The sequence below is a fragment of the Lipophrys pholis genome (assembly GCF_963383615.2).
Source record: "Lipophrys pholis genome assembly, chromosome: 6".
NCBI classification, from domain to species: Eukaryota; Metazoa; Chordata; class Actinopteri; order Blenniiformes; family Blenniidae; genus Lipophrys; species Lipophrys pholis.
The window spans coordinates 18573271-18590347 of record NC_137629.1 but is presented as its reverse complement, the minus strand read 5'-3'; the positions used below and the strand labels follow the sequence as shown (position 1 = coordinate 18590347).

General features: G+C 42.1%; 2 protein-coding genes across 3 annotated transcripts; one reads left to right on the top strand and one right to left on the bottom strand.

The window, feature by feature from the left end:
• Positions 1-369: 369 nt before the first annotated feature.
• Positions 370-8056, bottom strand: polr1d (RNA polymerase I and III subunit D). Of its 2 annotated transcripts, none has more exons than XM_080466278.1 (6): positions 7707-8056; positions 6799-6894; positions 6197-6294; positions 5996-6072; positions 2966-3048; positions 370-1654 (listed from the first exon to the last, which is right to left on the bottom strand). In XM_080466278.1, exons 2-6 carry the CDS (start codon positions 6835-6837, stop codon positions 1607-1609), a joined length of 345 nt encoding a protein of 114 aa, XP_080322404.1. In that variant the 5' UTR covers positions 6838-6894; positions 7707-8056; the 3' UTR covers positions 370-1606. The 2 variants fall into 2 exon arrangements, with proteins under 2 accessions (XP_080322404.1, XP_080322405.1); XM_080466279.1 differs by having other exon boundaries at positions 6799-6848; positions 7707-8032.
• On the top strand, positions 7449-13089 carry sybl1 (synaptobrevin-like 1). The gene is made up of 8 exons (XM_080466277.1): positions 7449-7576; positions 7947-8115; positions 9716-9773; positions 9935-10072; positions 10220-10310; positions 11309-11376; positions 11477-11569; positions 12093-13089. Exons 2-8 carry the CDS (start codon positions 7970-7972, stop codon positions 12156-12158), a joined length of 660 nt encoding a protein of 219 aa, XP_080322403.1. The 5' UTR covers positions 7449-7576; positions 7947-7969; the 3' UTR covers positions 12159-13089.
• Positions 13090-17077: the final 3988 nt, after the last annotated feature.

Genomic DNA, 17077 nt, shown 5'->3' with positions numbered 1-17077 from the left:
ATAAAAGCAATAGGAATTTTCCCAGGTCTGATGTACAGTCACAAAGGTTTCTCATTATTTTCTTTGGCGTCGGTAGATTTAAATCCGACTACCTCAGAGCAGGAAAAGCCTCGAGTTCCAGTTAAATGAAGTGCCTGAAATCCACCGACACCCACTTTGAATGGAGCCCAGGTGGTGAATTAGAGTTATACTACTGGAGGGAATTGAAAACCCCATTCTAATTATTCAGTCTTTCAATTCCTGGTTTTATTTTAATACCGGATTTAAATCTAGTTTACAAAGATTTATGTGGCCGTAGCCATCCGAGCTGAGTCCAATGTTTCTTTCAGTTCCTGAGCCGTTAGAAATGTTTTTGTTTTTTTTCTTTTTCACTGCATTGAGAAATTTTCAAGCCCTGCCATCAATGCAGTATTTCACCATTACTAATCAATGCATTTTTTTTTTTTTTTTTTTAACTCAGCTTACCGAGCATTCATTTTTGGGAAGAGTAAGCCATCGTACTAAATCATCTCCACTTGCAGCCAGTTCTTCCATCTGTGGACTGTGGAATACCTAAAAATCCTTTGAGATTCTCATGCAAAACCCTCCCAATCCTCAAAGGTCTCCGAAGATGTCATGGCATGGTTCACATCGGCAGATGCTTCCTGTCAATAGCGAATAAGTTGGAGTGTGTCGAGGGTTTGTGTACAACAGGATTCTCATCTCATCTAGCGCTTCACATTTGTTACCTCTTGAATCCAATTAGCACTTTTTGGAGGCGTTGGCCTCAACGTGAGTCTCCAGCAACACTGTGGGCGTTAGAACTGGCTTTGTGCTAATATATTTACTTAAATCTCCTGTTAATGTGGGATTGATCACATTTTATGATAAACTGAAGCGGATGATGAGGAAACTGTAAAAGGTTTCACATAATTTTATTATCTCTTCTTTTTTTTAAGCGAGCAGTATGTAGTTGCACCTTTTCTTCAAATTGAGTTTGATCCCGACAGGGAAACTCGAGCACAAGCGAGTGAGTGACTCACTGACTGACAGGGGAACAACTTTAACCTCAAATAACTTAAACAGTATCATTCACACTTCTACGCCCTCTCGCTCTCTCCCTCCGTTTCTTGGCACCGTATGAAGTCGCACGCACCGCATTCCTCCGCTAATAAGACATTCCAGCGTTCGCTCGCAAGTCACACGCGGCTTCAAAAGGACACATGAAAGCAATCTGGGGTTTGAGAAATCAATCGCCAATGTTGGGAGATATGTCAAAAAAGGCATTTTATGAGTGTGTATGAAAATAAACATTGCGGCACGAGTCGAATGGCCGTGGGATCGCCGTTACTAAATACAAGGGCCGCAATGAAAGTCTTTGTTGCTTCGTTTGAATGTTTTCTATTTGTTTCAATATCCACTCCCGCAACACGGGAATTATGAACCCAAAACTGACATTCATGATCCATTAAGAATCGATTTAAACATATTTTAAAAAAAGAAAACTGTACAAATGTCTCATGATCCCACTGCTGTTCGGACTGATCCTCTTTGTCGCCAGGAGGCATCTAAAAGGGGAAGTATGTGTTCATCTGACGTCTCTGGGATCCCCCACATCCACTGCTGATCACTCCATGGGCTGCTCCTGTCTGTCTTTGAACTCATTAACTCGGGCCTGGAACAAAATCACATGAACACACAGTTAGATTTGGATTCCACACTTTTAATCGGTGCCAGCTGACTCCTTCTCTCTTCTAAAGCACCACCAAGCTGAGGGATTCTTCCTTTTTCCACATCTATGTATGGGCACAGGGTCACCTTGCTTGTATCCTCTGCCAGAGAAATACGAGCCCAGAGTAAACCTCCACTGAAGGAACCTCTCAGAGTCCAGAGGCCTGCAGGAGCTCTGGCGATGCCAACAGCTGACAGGCGGATGACAGATGAGCCATACCGCGACGCCATTTTTTCAATTTTTGGTGGCAAGTCAACATAAATAAGACCCTGCTTCGAGGATCCGCCATAACCCGGCCAAGTTTAGATTGGACCACGCTCCAAAAGAAAATATTCAAAAAGAAAACTTTGGTGATTGTTTGAATAGTTTTATCAGTCGAATGAACGCATGAAAAGACCAAAACCAACAATACACTGATCCCATGAGAACTGCCTTTGTAGTGAGGCGTTTAAATGAACAGGACATTTCTGTTGCATTTTGGCCGTTCATTTACACGTCACCACTGTTTTCGAAACACCCGAGTCTGTCAGTATTTGAACAGGGAAAACACAAGCTTTCTGATAATGTGGACTCCAGAGGGCTGTTTTGTGCAGCTCGTCTTGAATTTCAAACACTGTTTCAACAAAGTGTACATTTACTACCATGTACTGCTCAATACAATGAAATGTTTTAAGCACTCCTGCTGTTTCCATGTAAACTTACATCATTTATAAAACATGTGAACGCAAAACTTTCCTGAATGGACAACGCGTTCACTTGTGGTATAAACATGCCCAAGTTTGTTATTCGCGCCAAGAAAAAAAAAACACAGCTGGGCAGTATCAAGTAAAAACATGTGAATTATTTAATGGACACGAAAACAGATTCATTCTTTCGATTTCAAAGGATTAAAACATTGCTTTAGAATGAAATAGGAATGGAGACATTTCAAATATTTATAAGTACGTAATGATTCGCCACCTGGATTTTTGTATTCAACCACCAAATGTCAAGACTTCCCAATATGTTTCGTGTAGGCATTATACCAAGAAGGCCTCGGGACCTGTTGTTTATCACATTCTAAAATAAGTTTAACTGCATATAATATGAGTTTGAAGAGACTGCAGCTGTGCTGCAGCTGCGACGCGCCAAATATAGTTCTGCATTAAAACTCGCGCAGCTGAGGTTAGATTACGATATCAGAGAACGTCCGGTCAGTTATCCTCTACAGAAGACAGATGACCACTGTACTGTATAAATGGGCTCCAGGTTTACCTGGAAGGTGTTGAGAACGTGCTGACAAACATCTGTGAGGTCATTGAGGCCCCTCCGCAGCGGCTCTGTGGCTGGGATTCCCCCTGAAACACATCGTAGAAACCAAAATAAGACTATAACCACAACCACAAGTGATTCATGCACCCGAGTTTGTTTTCCATAATTTTCTCCCATTTTTCATCATAAAGTGAGGTTAGAGATCACAAGTGTCACAGTCAGACTCTCGATCACTGATTAGCGAAAGAGGAAAACACGAGCAGGCCCAACATGGTTGCACCGCGCGTGAAACACCTCCAGGTCGAATGAGATGTTAAAAGTCTCAAGTCTTAACACCTTTGCCATCATTTGTTTCATCGGCACCTTCGCACGGCAGCTGCTGTAAACACACTCCATTCACACAGCTTCCCGTCCATTGTTCATGTACACGCTGAACCGCGGGGGATTCTCTGGGAGGATCACAGATCAAATCTAAACAATTATACTAATAGTTTCCAACCTGGGGTCCAGGACACCTCTGAGGTAGTGGGGTGCCAAAGATCACAGGGTGGCCCTGCATCTTTGCCTGCTTTGAGGGTTGTGACGATGAGATTTCCACATGTGAAGGAAAAACTAAATGAGGCACTTTCTAGAATTTCAATCAGACCTGTGAAACTGCATATCGCTCTTGTTTCAAAGGCTCCTACTTCTCCATAAGCTTTGCGCTTCACCGGATCATTTTTTTCTTTCATGCTGGTTCTATTTCCTGCACATTTGCTCAAGAATTTGGGAGAATCACGAACAAAACTGAGCACGAGAGCGAGTGAGATGCTGCTCATGGCCCAGATCAGCACATTTACAACACACAGACATTCCATTATCACCACAGGATCTTTTTAAACCGTTTGTCTCAGCAACACAAAACTGAGCCTATAAATGATGGTGGGAGATAATAAATGTCTTGTGACTGCGGTCACAAGCGGTCGATAAAACAATGCAGCAGAAAGAGGCTTTGTAAGGACTACATGAATACTAAATTAGACCAAGGAGTACTGATTAGAGATTTTCGTCCCAGAATAGCTTTTCTTTTATTCGGAGAACCTCTGAACGTGTGTTTAGTTTAGTCACCCTGAGGGATGATCTCTGCTGGGACTGATGATCTCTTTCCTTGACAGAAATCACTGCTTTGAACTAAAAAAAAAACCTTCCTTTCCTTTTTATCCACAAAAATAAACTGTGGCTATGTAGAATGTAGTCATACAGCATGAGTCTCACACATGACAAGTTCAAGTAGAAAAATAACTTCATCACCCAAACAAATGTTCATGAAAGCATCACACTTCTTCTAGGCCGATGAATATGGCGAAATCTAAAAAGCACATGACTGCAGCCAGAGAAACTACAGTAACGATCGACAACAAAGGCAGGGCTTCATTCAACCTCGATAGATCCGAGTGGATTAAGAGCGAGTTGAATTCAACAAGAAGCAACATTAAAGTCTTTAAATACCGACTTTGCTTAGTCATGTTAAGTCACTCCAGAGTCGCCTTTAGAGGAGCACAGATAGAAAAACACCAGACGCTCTTATGAAAGCCCCTTGAAATGTTGCAGAGCTACATGCTATAAGTATCATTATGTAGTTCTAATTTTAAAAAATGGCTAAAAGGAGGGTTGACATATCCTGAATTTGACTGGCATGTCAGGAGCCAATGACAACCAGAAAAGACCTGAAAACCACTCAATATTTCAGGGGTCCAGAATGGATGACATCCAATATCTAAGTGAACCCCAATGTAATGGTGCAATAATGTATGAGAGCAGGAATTTATCTAGCTCAATCTGGGGCCTTATTGTGTGGCGTTTGTATGTTTTCCTTGCTTCAGTTTATTTAGTCTGAAAACATGTGCTTGAAGTTGTTTAGTGACTCTAAATTGCCTTTAAGTTTAAACGTGAGTGTGTGTGACTGTCTGTGTCTCTGTGTCTGCCCTGCGATGGACTGTTGATGTGTCCGGGTGGAACCTGCTTTTTAACAACAGTCATAAGGGATCTGCTCCAGCACCCGGTGACTCTAACTTGGGTAACATGGCGTTTAAGATGGATGAACTATATTGCCATTACCGCCACCTATTATATTTAAGCAGTGCCTGCTAAATGAAGTCAGCCCAAAAATTACATTGAGGTGGTGAAAACATAGTTATCTGCATCACAAAACGCGGCTCCCGTCTTCTTTGGAACGATGCAACATTTTGTTCAGCACAAAAGAAGCAGCCACATCTGATGATGATAAAACCAGCAGGATATTTGAATTAATGTTCACCAAAAGTGATTATGGCTGCAAATAAGCACAGAAAGTTCTGGTTCTTATCGCTACAAATCCAATATGCTCGCTCTCGTGGACGACTATTCAATCTAGAGAGGACTTTTCAAAACTCTGAAAAAGCAGGAGAATCTTATTACAGTAATCCAATTGATTAAACTTCATAATGCAATGTTTAAGGACAAATGAATGAAGAGAACTGTTTGCTGCAGTCCTCCTCGGCCTGCTTCATGAATTGACTTACTTTGGCCCTGGATCTTAACTGTGGCTTTGGGGGGAAATAATGGCAACTATATATATATATATATATAGAAACAAAGTCTGCAGAAAAGCTCTGTCTCAAGGCACAGAGAAAATTGGGATTTTAATTTTCCTGTCGCCTAAAAGGTCATTGTGTCTTTGAAACCATGAGGAAAAATCCTTCAGGCGTCAAAAATCAACAAAAACAAGTTGTTCCTCCGTCTCGCAGGGTCCTTTCATGTGATAAGGCTGCTGTTATCTGCTGGCAAAGTGGCTGACAGATGTGTTTTTTGTTTCTCTTCTCCCCAACAGAGAAAGTTGTTCTTACTCTCAACAAGGGGTCTTGTATCAACAGCCTGTCGCTGGCCTTTCCAAAGCAGCTAAATGAACAAGCCACACCAGAAAGTTCACTTTGGAGTCTGGGAGTGTTTTCTTGGTCTGTTTCCTACACATGGAAAGGAACTGAGGACACAGACACGTGTAGGATAGTGTCTGACCTCGTGTTTGAATGCGAAAGTTGATCTTGCTCTCAGATGGATGGGTGATGGTGTAGCCACAAAACTCCACATCCGAACTGAGAAAAGAAAGCGAGACACAGAGGGGATTATTATTATTATTTTGAAATCCCAATTAGTGGGCTGTGAATTTATCAGGACATTTTTCTTCTGTTGTTAATGCTCATTGTACAACACACTGACCGCTTCATGATCATATATCTTAGGGAGTTCCCTAGTGTGTGGTCTTCATCGTGCATCACAAATGTCACGCAGCCCTCATCAGCTCCATCAGCCTGGACCTGGAAGACAACAAACACATTTCACACTGATATTCCCCAACAGGGGATCAGCGACTCAGTCACGCTAAGGGGTAACTATCGTGCACCGGAGGTACAGACAATACTTAACATTAGGAGACGCTGACAATGTCGCCCTGTGCAACATGCTGACAAACTGTCAAAACACTGCCCCCCAGTGGAGAAAATATGTATCATCAGGAGACTGAGACAGGCAGAGGGGAAAGAAAACGTGTTTTTTTTTTTTTTAAGTTACACACCTTGGATGCAGTCTATACAGTTTATTATATGTGTCGATCTGAGGTAAGTCTGTATTAATAATGCTCCATTGGTTAAGAATAGTCACATCAATCACCATTACCTACTGAAAGCTACACACGTGTGCCGATCACAGGCGATCAAAACGTTACCTTTGCTCAGAGTGCCTGATTATTTACTCCACATCGAGGCCAAGCAGTGGCAAAGACAAACAGCTCAAAACAAACGCATAATATTGTATTTTCTTACCGTTTCTAGCACAGCTTTCTTTTCTCCCTCTTCAGCCATGCTTCAAGTTCCTGCTCCGTCGATAAACAAGGATGGGATTTAATCCCTCAATAATGTCTGACAGGCAAAGGAAAACAGACTGACTCCTTAAAAACTCCGTTTAAAAACTCCAGGCTGTATAACATTATACATTATTTAAGGATGTGCTCATGAAATACAGTTGATATATTTTTTTGCTAAGCCTCCAGCACATAGTCACAATTTAAGCTACTCATGATATATAATAAATGTCACTTATACCACGCATGCACTGCACACAAACAGTAATCGTGTCAGAAAAGGAGTAGGGAGAAGCGAAGCTCATCTTTTTTATGAAATGGTGATCATAGGATTTGTGAAAATGATCCATGTGGATGTGACGCAAACGCTGCATTATTTTCATTCATGCGTCAACAACACGACGATGCCTGTGAGTCATTGAAGAGGGTAACAAAACTTGCTGTTAAGCCGCAGCCGGCGTCACGAGTGGTACGCATGAAAACGTGCGACGATATATCTACGTCACACGTAGGAAAAAAGAAATGTAGTTCTGTAAACAAAACATTAGACTGGAGTAGCAAGAGGAGAGGCAGTGATAAAAACTACATTACCCAGAAAAAGAATGACTCGGCTTCCGGCGAAGGACTGGCAAAGCAGAAGTCACTCGAAAAGGATTAGCTAGCTTGCTAGCAGCTGAAACCTCTTTAGATGTTGGAATTTGCGGCAAATGAACCATTTGGGACACCGCTGACACTGTGAGGTATTAAATTCACCATTTGATACAACCGCTGGACGTTTTGGCTCCGTTGCCTGAAGCTGTCGCTATTAAATAGCTCATTCTAGCGATGCTGTGAATTCTGGTCAATAACAATATCAGCTAGCTTGTTTACCTGTATTTTTCTCCCTTCGTCTTCGTGACAACTGACTCAGGTGTTTTGGTCATCAGTTTAGCAGCTGCCAAGTTGAGGACTTGTGTTTGACATTTACACGCGTTTCATTCGCCTCCTTTTTTTTTTTTTTTTTTGTCGTTGTGACGTTAACCTCAAATGTTTCACCAGACTCGGTGTGTGTGAAGCGACCTCCTCTTGCCCCTACAGTCACTCATCATCTGGTTGTTTCTGTGCCGCCAGAGTACCGGAGCACAGCTGTTGCCATGGCGATCCTGTTCGCTGTGGTGGCCCGTGGAACCACGATCCTGGCCAAGCATGCCTGGTGTGGCGGGAACTTCCTGGAAGTCACTGAGCAGATTCTAGCAAAGATTCCTTCTGAAAACAACAAACTGACCTACAGCCACGGCAGGTACGACAGTTACAGCTGCCTGGATGACACGTCTGTTTGTTGATCTGTTTCCGCTTATTACTTTTCATCCGAGGTTGTTTTATGCGAGTTGTCTGCTGTACATGCACTTAAGTATACAATGTTAATGTCTTTGTGCTTTGGCATTAGTTTCACCCGCTTGATCGAACCATGTTGGGGTTGGTTTTTCTTCATACATACTGTGACCTTACTGGGCATACAGGTATAGGTCAATAAGGATTCATTTTATGGGTCAATGATGTTGACATGCAGTGCATGAACACATAATGCTTTGAAATGTTAATTATAGCAGTTTAGTCTGACTTGTGGCACAGTGGTTTGTGCTCTCGCCTCACAGCGAGAAGGTCAAATACCAGCTGGGTGTTTCTGTGTGTAGTTTATATGTTCTCCCCATGTGTGCATAGGTTTCCTCCCACAGTCCTAAAACTTTCATATGAGGTTAATTGGTCATCCTAAATTGTCCCTAGGTGTGTGTCTGTGTGTGTGTCTGTTGGACTGGCGAACTGTCCAGGGTGTATCCTGCCGTTGCCCATAGTTAGCTGTGATTGACACCAGCAGCCTGCTATAAGCGGTATAGACGATGGATGGATCTAAAGAAAACTGACAACAGAAAAGTAACTGCAGCAGTTCATTACATATAAAAAGTAAACAGTGTAAAAAAGCAAATACCTTCAAGAAGTACAGGCCAAGCAACATTTTCTCTTGAGAAGTTTTCTGACCATTCCAAGACCGTAATAGTCAGTTAATGCATTTCACTCACATAGTTATTTTCACTATTTCAGCCATAACAAAACACTTAAAATTGTTAGTTCCATTCACCCTTTCACTTTACACACATACACCAATTGTGGTGGCTGCCATGCAACCTCCATGCGAAGCAATATGGGGTTATTGCTCAAGTACGTTTCAACATTTAGGCAGGGTAAGATGAAACCTCAAACCTCGAGACTGAAAGACAACAAGCTCTCCCAACTGAACCACAATGACATCATCCATGTCCTAATTTTCTACTTTATTCAACAGCTGTTTATCTATCAAAAGGATGGACGATAGGGATGATAGATGATAATGCCAAGCTCTCTGGGTCACCTTAAGTTTTCATATGGGCATAGATACTTCTGCAGTATCAGCCTTTTCCCTGCATTTCATGGCATTCCTTTATCATGATGGGACAATGACACAAAGTTTTCTGGGTCAGAGAGAAACCAGGAAAAGGCATGCTTCCTGCTGTCTTTCATCCTCTGGTTTAAAAAAAGGGAATCTATTGATCTGTGCTCTTCTACGTTTTTCTTACTATGATAGAAAGCAACTATTGAAAATGAAGCACAAAAATAATTATAAGAAATATATTCTCTTAAAACATATTGTAATTTGTGGCCTAAATAAGTTGGTTATAGTCCTAGTTTAGGATACAAATTTGTATTATGGTTATTGGAAAACAAATAAACTACAAACAATATCTGCAACAGTTATCAGTTTTATCCTTACTTATTTATGTGAAGTATATTAAGTAACTCGAGTCTGCTCTGCAGCCTTAGCACTTCTCTGATGATAACCTTTTGTTTTTTTCTTCTTTTTTTAGCTATCTCTTTCATTACATCTGCCATGACAGGATCATATACTTGTGCATCACTGATGATGTGAGTATCTCATTTGTCAGTTGGATAAATTATTGCCATTATTACTATTATTTATCTTTCATTCAGAATAATTTACCAAAGCAGAAAATTGGAAATTACGTTTTTACAACTTTGAAGTGGTGTTGTATATTTTTTATGTGTTCGATTCCTCTCTGCTAAAGGACTTTGAGAGGTCACGTGCATTCAGCTTCCTCAGTGAGGTCAAGAAGCGTTTCCAGACGACATACGGCTCACGAGCACAAACGGCCCTACCATACGCCATGAACAGCGAGTTCTCCTCCACAATGGCGGCTCAGATGGTGAGTGCTACAAATGGATGAGCACATTGTGAAAGCTCTTTTAACTATTGAAATATTAATTGTTTGTAAAAAAAAATAGAAAAAAGGATATACATTCAATGAGAGATTTATGTCCCTGTTTTGTTTTTGTTTTTTGTTTTTTTGTAGAAGCACCACTCAGACCCACGGGGAACAGACCGTGTTACGGAAACTCAGATGCAAGTGGATGACCTGAAGGGCATCATGGTCCGCAACATAGGTGGGCCCATTTTTAGTTTCCTCATTATACAACCAATGTATTCATCTTCTATTCAATCCAGGTTTGCAGGCCGCTAGAGCCAATCTCAGCCAACCAAGAGCAAAGGTCACCAGTCCATCACGGGGCAAACACAGGGAGACAAACAATTGCATACAAACACACAATTTGGGACTTTGGGAGCAAACCGGAGTGCCTAGAAATAATCCAGTTGAACATACAAACTGAAAGGATTGGATTTAAACCAACAACTTTCTTGCTATGAGGCAAGTGCACTGACCTCAGATACAACAGTTTCCCAAGCCATTATGTTAGAGGGATGCCCCAAATTATAGCAGGGAAAAAAATCCTCCCAGGGCTGTGAAGTTGGAGCAGCCAGAGTAGCTCCCCTGCTCTGGGTCCACATGCAGAAAAATGCCCAAAGTGCTGCGCGCCTTGCTGCTGACAATCAACAAAGGTCCTGTCAGCATTAGATGTCAGGTTTGGACCCAGCTTTAGTGTCAAGAGGAGAAATATTTCCTCTAGCTGGCTCTATGACTGGCTATACAAACAGCAAGCTGCCTTGAGGAAACTCTTTCATGGGATTCAACGTCTCGCTAATGAAATTCAGTCTTTATTGATATTTTGAATAAATTGCAGTTTCACCAGCGAAAGCCCTCCTCCTTATGGTGTTCAAGTGTATAGCAGAAAGCCTGATTTCTCATTATACTAAAATGAATGCCTTTTACATTTAAAAGTTGAAGACATTCCTCTGATAACAGTATTTGAAGTAAAGGATAACTTACATTAAATAACTGTGCTGTAGATTAAGTAAATCGGAATATAAGAACATGTCCGACTCCCAAGGTTTTTTGAACAGCTTAGTTAAATGTGTAAAACACACAACACCAATGTAAACCAATATAATCACACCCATGATACTAGTGCACCAACAAATGACTTAACCACTACAATGTTTGTCTACCAAGTTGGTTTAGGCTCTTTTCATGCTCTGTTCACAGACTTGGTGGCTCAAAGAGGAGAGAAGCTGGAGTTGCTGATTGACAAGACAGAAAATCTGGTTGATTCTGTGAGTTTTCCCTGCTCTCTCTAGAATATAATTAGGCTGCAGTATGCTTTCTGCAAACATTGTATACGACTGATGGTATCTTCTCTCTTCTCCTTTCCAGTCGGTCACATTTAAGACAACTAGTCGTAACCTTGCACGAGCCATGTGTATGAAGAACCTCAAGCTGACTGTTCTCATCGTGCTGGTGTGCCTGGTGAGTGCAGACAGTAATCAGCATCGTAGCAGCAGACGGTTCAGCTGCTGGTGTTTTGTGGCTCCGTTACATCCTGCTGTTTATTTACCAGTATTGATTAGTTCCCAGGCTCATTGACCCCCGATTACACCTGCCAATAAATAACCTGTTGCACACAGATATGATTTTACACGTGTTATTGATGTGTCGCTCACAGTCTGTCTTCAGGGACTTATTAGCCGTTTGTAATGGAGGGTCTTTGCAGATATAGATTGGATGGAAATTTACACATGTGCTGTCCTTGTATATGCAAAAGACTGCAGCTAGTTTTACTCAGGACAGTCGCGCATTTTACCTTAGTATGTTGATTGCATTTTGGCCTGATTGGCTTGATCCCAACCTGCCCCAGTGTCGTCATACCACCAGTGGAAATGGGGTCTTTGGCTATGTTTAACTCTGTTGTTAGACCCCTGTGTGTCGACGTCATGACGTCAATAATCTACGTCTAATAGGAGATGGACTCTGTATCTGTGTTTTCTGTCAGGTGGTCCTGTACGTCATCGTCTCTGCAGCTTGCGGAGGTCTCAGCTGGCCCTCATGTGTTCGTTAATGAGACGACAGCAGGGATGAAAGTGGAAAATGAAGAGAACGGAAAGAGGGGGAGAAGTGCCTGTTCGACTCTGCTTGCCAATGGACACAAAAGGAGACGCAGTTTTTCTTTGCTCTACTCCCCATGCTTCAACATCCCTTGAAGTTACATGCTTTTCTCCTCCTCCTTCTCCTTCTCCTTCGTCACCCCCTACTTTGAGTGTGTGCACAGTTATTTGCCTTCTGGACTGGGAGTCCCTCTTCATTCACACACCAATGGACAGCAGCCATGTGGCCTAAAACTGATATTGAAAATGAATCTTGTTTCCTGTTGTTCTGGTACATCCATCCTGTCCCATGCACTTAGTGGCCTGATGTATCAGTTTGTGATTCTGTCCTGCATCAATCTGTATAATCTGTTCATTCAGACCGGATTACAACGATAACAAAGTTTTATTTTTCATCCTGGTTTACCTCTGGTGTCATCAGACATATGGGACCTGCAAGTGTAGCTCGCATGTTGTGTTGTCGACCCGTCAGGAAGGACTCACACAGTACAGTGTGTTGTCCTGTTATATAACTGAAAATGCATTTGTCATTAAAGTGACGCAGATGGTTTATAGCTCAGTACAGCAGTATCTTCTAAGACGGAGCTTGTATAATATCAGATGTGATAATACAAATAAATATTGTACATTTGATCAATATAACTCCTCGATATGGTTCTTTGGAAGCAAATTAGATTTTTAAGAAACTCTTATCACCTTTTCCTGCTTCCTTCCACCTTTGACCTCTCTTACAATAATGTTTAGTGTGCCCATGAGTTCTCTTGTCTTAACACAATGCACTTTTTATATTGTACAGACTTGCTTCCTCATTTGGCTTATGGTCATGTAATTATTTAATTATTGTACATGCAGATTCAAATAAATAAAATCAAAGCGTGAAGTGGTTCTTATCTCTGCAACAGGAATACAAAAAAGGGGCTAGAATGACGTGTTTGAGATAAGAGTGGGGTCAGTCAGGTTAGGAGCTACAGCCCTCTCAGCAACCCTGTGCGTCCCAGGGGTCAAAGTTCAACCGGTAAATCACCGCAGAGGGACGGTGATGGTGTGTGGAGTCGGTGCGGAGTGCTCCCGGAGTGTTTTCAGTCTGCAGAACCATTGTCAAGCTGGTTTTAATGAGACGCCGTGAAAAAGGGGAGAAACGAGCAGCTCGTTCTGATTGTACCTGACACCTGTCCGTCCGCGCTCCCGACGCCTACGCTCGCCCCCGCTACAGGTATTTAAAGCGTGCTCCGGTGTGTGTGTGCGTGTAAATTCTGCCTCAAACTGTTACTTTCATTGATTCACTCACCTTCCAAAACGTGAATGGTAAGACAGTAAATATTTGAAATTCTATTTACATGTGTTTACCAGAAAAACCTCCACCTGCTGAACATAAGATAACGTTTGACAGCTAACCGCTAACAAATTGTCCTCAACTGTCGTTAGCTTAATGCTTTTTTTTTTTTTTTTTTCTTTTTGAACTGTTATCGTTCATATAAGCAGCTTTTATTTCCTCTCTTTGCTTTCTTTAAACGTGTACGAGCAGCCCATAAACCGCACGTGGACCTGAAAGCATGTTTGGCTTGCTATTCGTGGCCTGCTACTATGTTTACTCCCGTTCTGGTTTTAGATGAAGTGTGCGGAGGAGACGAGGCCTCACAGGGAGACGAGCTGTCCGTCTGGTGCAGGAGCCCGGAGAGGCTTTCTCACTGGACACTTGTGAACAGATGAACTCACACCACACATTCAGCTTGCTGCACTTCAAGAGATTTAGTTTTAAAATAATTGATCTTCACTTCTTACTCGTCTGCTACTAATTATTGGAGTTAATTTTTTTTAAGCATTTATTCCTCATCACGCAAGGTGAAAGTGATTTATACTGTTTAAAATGTACACTCGATGCTTAAACAAGAACAGTAGTGTTTTGGATAAATTAGGACACTCATCCCACCTCAGGATGTTAAAGTTATACTGGAAGTTTACTCAAAGGTGTCTTTAAATTTACTTAAAGCATGCCTCTTCTGTATGGATTTACAGTTATAAAAAGCATTTCTCTTTAACCATAGACAAATATTAATAGAGGTTAATCTTCATGCTTTATTTTCCCTAAGAGAATTTCTTTTGGACTGTCAATACTACAAAAAAAAAGGTTAAAGGATGCACAGTATGTAATGTTCTGATGAACTTGTTTTAGAAAAAGCAGCTTTAATAGCTTTAAGGATTAAAAATAGTCATTTGGTTGGGTGTCAAGCTTTTTTTTTTTTTTTTTTTTTTTAAATTGCATTAGGTTTCTAATTTTCTTTTGCAATGGGCTGACTTTACTGTTCAAATCAGAATTAATTGTATCTTCACAAAGATACCATTTCAATAAACATTTTGTGGACAGATGAGAAACATTAATGCACAGACGGCAGCTTCCTTTGTGCGCATCTACAGAACAAAAGAGGACAGCCCATTTCAACGCAGTGAGCTACATGCAGTGTTTGGTTCTCGGTATCCATCAGAAAGTTAATGAGGACAGATGTTTATAACTGCTGACATGTCCTGTGTTTCTCACTGAGAGGCGCAGGCTTGCAGCTTTGTCCCATTCTTGTGCGTGCAGCAGTCTGACCGATGTTCTGACGTTTTTCGGCGCAGCCTCACTCTGGTGGTTTGGTTCCAGTGTGCATCACAGAGGACAGCCTTGTTCCTGCACTGTGCACGCTGGAATCTCCCTGTTTGACCCGCTGCCCTGTTGTAAGGGGCGGCACTGTGCCCAGGCTTCTGTAGGCTGGCCTGGCTACTCACAACCACTCGGTGTGTGACACTGATATGCCCAGTCACCCATGCAAAGCTAGAGAAAAGCCATGCGAGGCTTTCTGCGCGGTGCCTGAGGCTTTTCATAAATAGAGAGGCTTTGTGGTCTTACTCTCACTCTGATATTTGAAGCAATTCAGTTGGAAGGCACTCACTTTCACTGAATTCTTAGGAAGAGGGATAGATTTATTGTTGACCGCATTGTATTTGCTGCTTATTAATTATGCTCAGTTAAAAAATTGACTAAGATATTAATTCACATGGCATCTGGCTTTTACTGTGTCAAGTATAGTGGGAACTACAGCCAGCCGTTCATCTTGTGTTAGTTGTATTGTATGATATTTACACGTGACGGTAAGTTAATCATTGTTCTTATCTACTGTCTTGAAACTGCTTTTAATGTGCTGAAATGGCATATGTACAGAGATTTCTGAGAGACCAACGCTAAGGTGCTGCTTTTACGCAACAAGAGCCACTTAGTAGCAGATTTGCAGGGTTTAAAGGCTGACTTTTGGAACTCGGGTAAGATCAGCCTTCTCTGTAGTATGAATTACATCTTGTCTGTGGTCAAGCTTAGGCTGTAGTTCCCAGGGTCAAAGGCCTCATATAGATTAAGCAGAAATGGCATGCGAGTTCGGGGTCTTAAGCTCCGGTGTCCCATCACTCGTGTCAGGATCAGGTGTCGACCTGTTTGTGTACAACATGAGGTCATGTCATCAGCTCAGTGTGTTGTGTAGTTTGAGCTCATTTTCTAGGCAAGTGCAACTCCTTCCTGCATCAAGGCCTCCTGTCGTTCTGCCTCTTGTCATTTATCTCGTACTTGAATTCCGCCTGATCCTTTCCCTCATAAAAGAGGGACTTTGGCTGCTAAGCAACTATGAATGCCAACTCAGTCAAGCAGGCCATGGCCACGCCCCCTTTACAAGGCTCAGCACGGATAAGGTAACATGTTGCTGCTTTGGTAAACTTGTGGAGGGATTTCTACTGCTTGCACAGGCAGTGCAGTGTGCAGCAAAGTTACTGATGTTGTCTGACACAGGCGCTGGGCTGAGAGCTTTCTGATCCACTGCTGCCGGGGCCTGCAGGACAAAGTCACTTTCACTTGGGGAGGGAGTCGAGGGGAGGGAAAAGAACTGAGGCCAACAACTGCACAGGGGCCACCCTCATTCAGGCCGGAATGTTACTGATGCACGGTTGATTCTGACCACGAGGACAGAGCAGTGGTGGGGTGGGGGAGCCCGACTCATGCACCGCTGTCTGCATTTGGCCGGATTTAACGCTTTGGAGGAAAATAGTAATGAGATTGGCTGTGAAAGCCTAAAACGAGCAGAGTGAACCTGCAAATACGGAGGGATCTGTGGATATATTTTGGTTCTTACTGTGCATGAAGAGGACGCAAGTGGAGGTACTGGATTTAGTTCAAATTGTAGTACAACACTTTTTTAAAACACAAGTGCTGTGGAGCAGGTTTCACCGGACGTTTGTTTCTGCCTATTGGTTCTCGAGCCTGAAATCTTGTCTATATTCTTCCATAAACAATGGCCGTACACAGGGTTTGTCTGAGGTGTTCCTGTATCTTGCATACCAGCATGCTTAGTCACGCTTTAATGGTCATTTATTAAGAAATATACTGCAATGGCCTTGGAGGAGTGGCTCTCAGGAAGGTTCAATGTTCAGAGCAGTTTGACATGGCTTGATGATTTATTTATTTGGGTTAGAAATGTACAGAAGAGGGTGTTTGTTCTCTGCTTGTTAAAACATCATATCCAGACCTGGACTGGTTGTTCTGTAGTCACAGTCAGGACCGTTTCAATTTAATTGTCTTCAATCACGGCTGATATGTGATGTATTTATTTAAGCAAAACCTCAATTTCTCTTTAACACAGTTTGAAGCTCTGTCAACACACAGGCAAAGATATAAAATCACTGACGGCTTGATTATTATTCTGCATGAGTTGTGGTGTCAAATGTTCTCCAATGTGACAGTGTCTCCAGTCTGCTTTCTGAACCATTTACAAATGAGATTTCGGTAAAGTGATATCTATCTCACTCTGCTGGGTCGTACCACACTGGTGCCTTTGTTGTAGTAGTGTCTGGC

Coding starts and splice junctions, on each gene's coding strand:
- sybl1 (XM_080466277.1), top strand. CDS start 7,970: ATGGCGATCCTGTTCGCTGTGGTGGCCCGTGGAACCACGATCCTGGCC. Junction 10,311..11,308: donor CATCATGGTCCGCAACATAG/GTGGGCCCATTT, acceptor CTCTGTTCACAG/ACTTGGTGGCTCAAAGAGGA. Junction 11,377..11,476: donor CAGAAAATCTGGTTGATTCT/GTGAGTTTTCCC, acceptor TCTCCTTTCCAG/TCGGTCACATTTAAGACAAC.
- polr1d (XM_080466278.1), bottom strand. CDS start 6,837: ATGGCTGAAGAGGGAGAAAAGAAAGCTGTGCTAGAAACG. Junction 6,295..6,798: donor AGAAAGCTGTGCTAGAAACG/GTAAGAAAATAC, acceptor GTTGTCTTCCAG/GTCCAGGCTGATGGAGCTGA. Junction 3,049..5,995: donor CTTTCGCATTCAAACACGAG/GTCAGACACTAT, acceptor GATGTGTTTCAG/GGGGAATCCCAGCCACAGAG.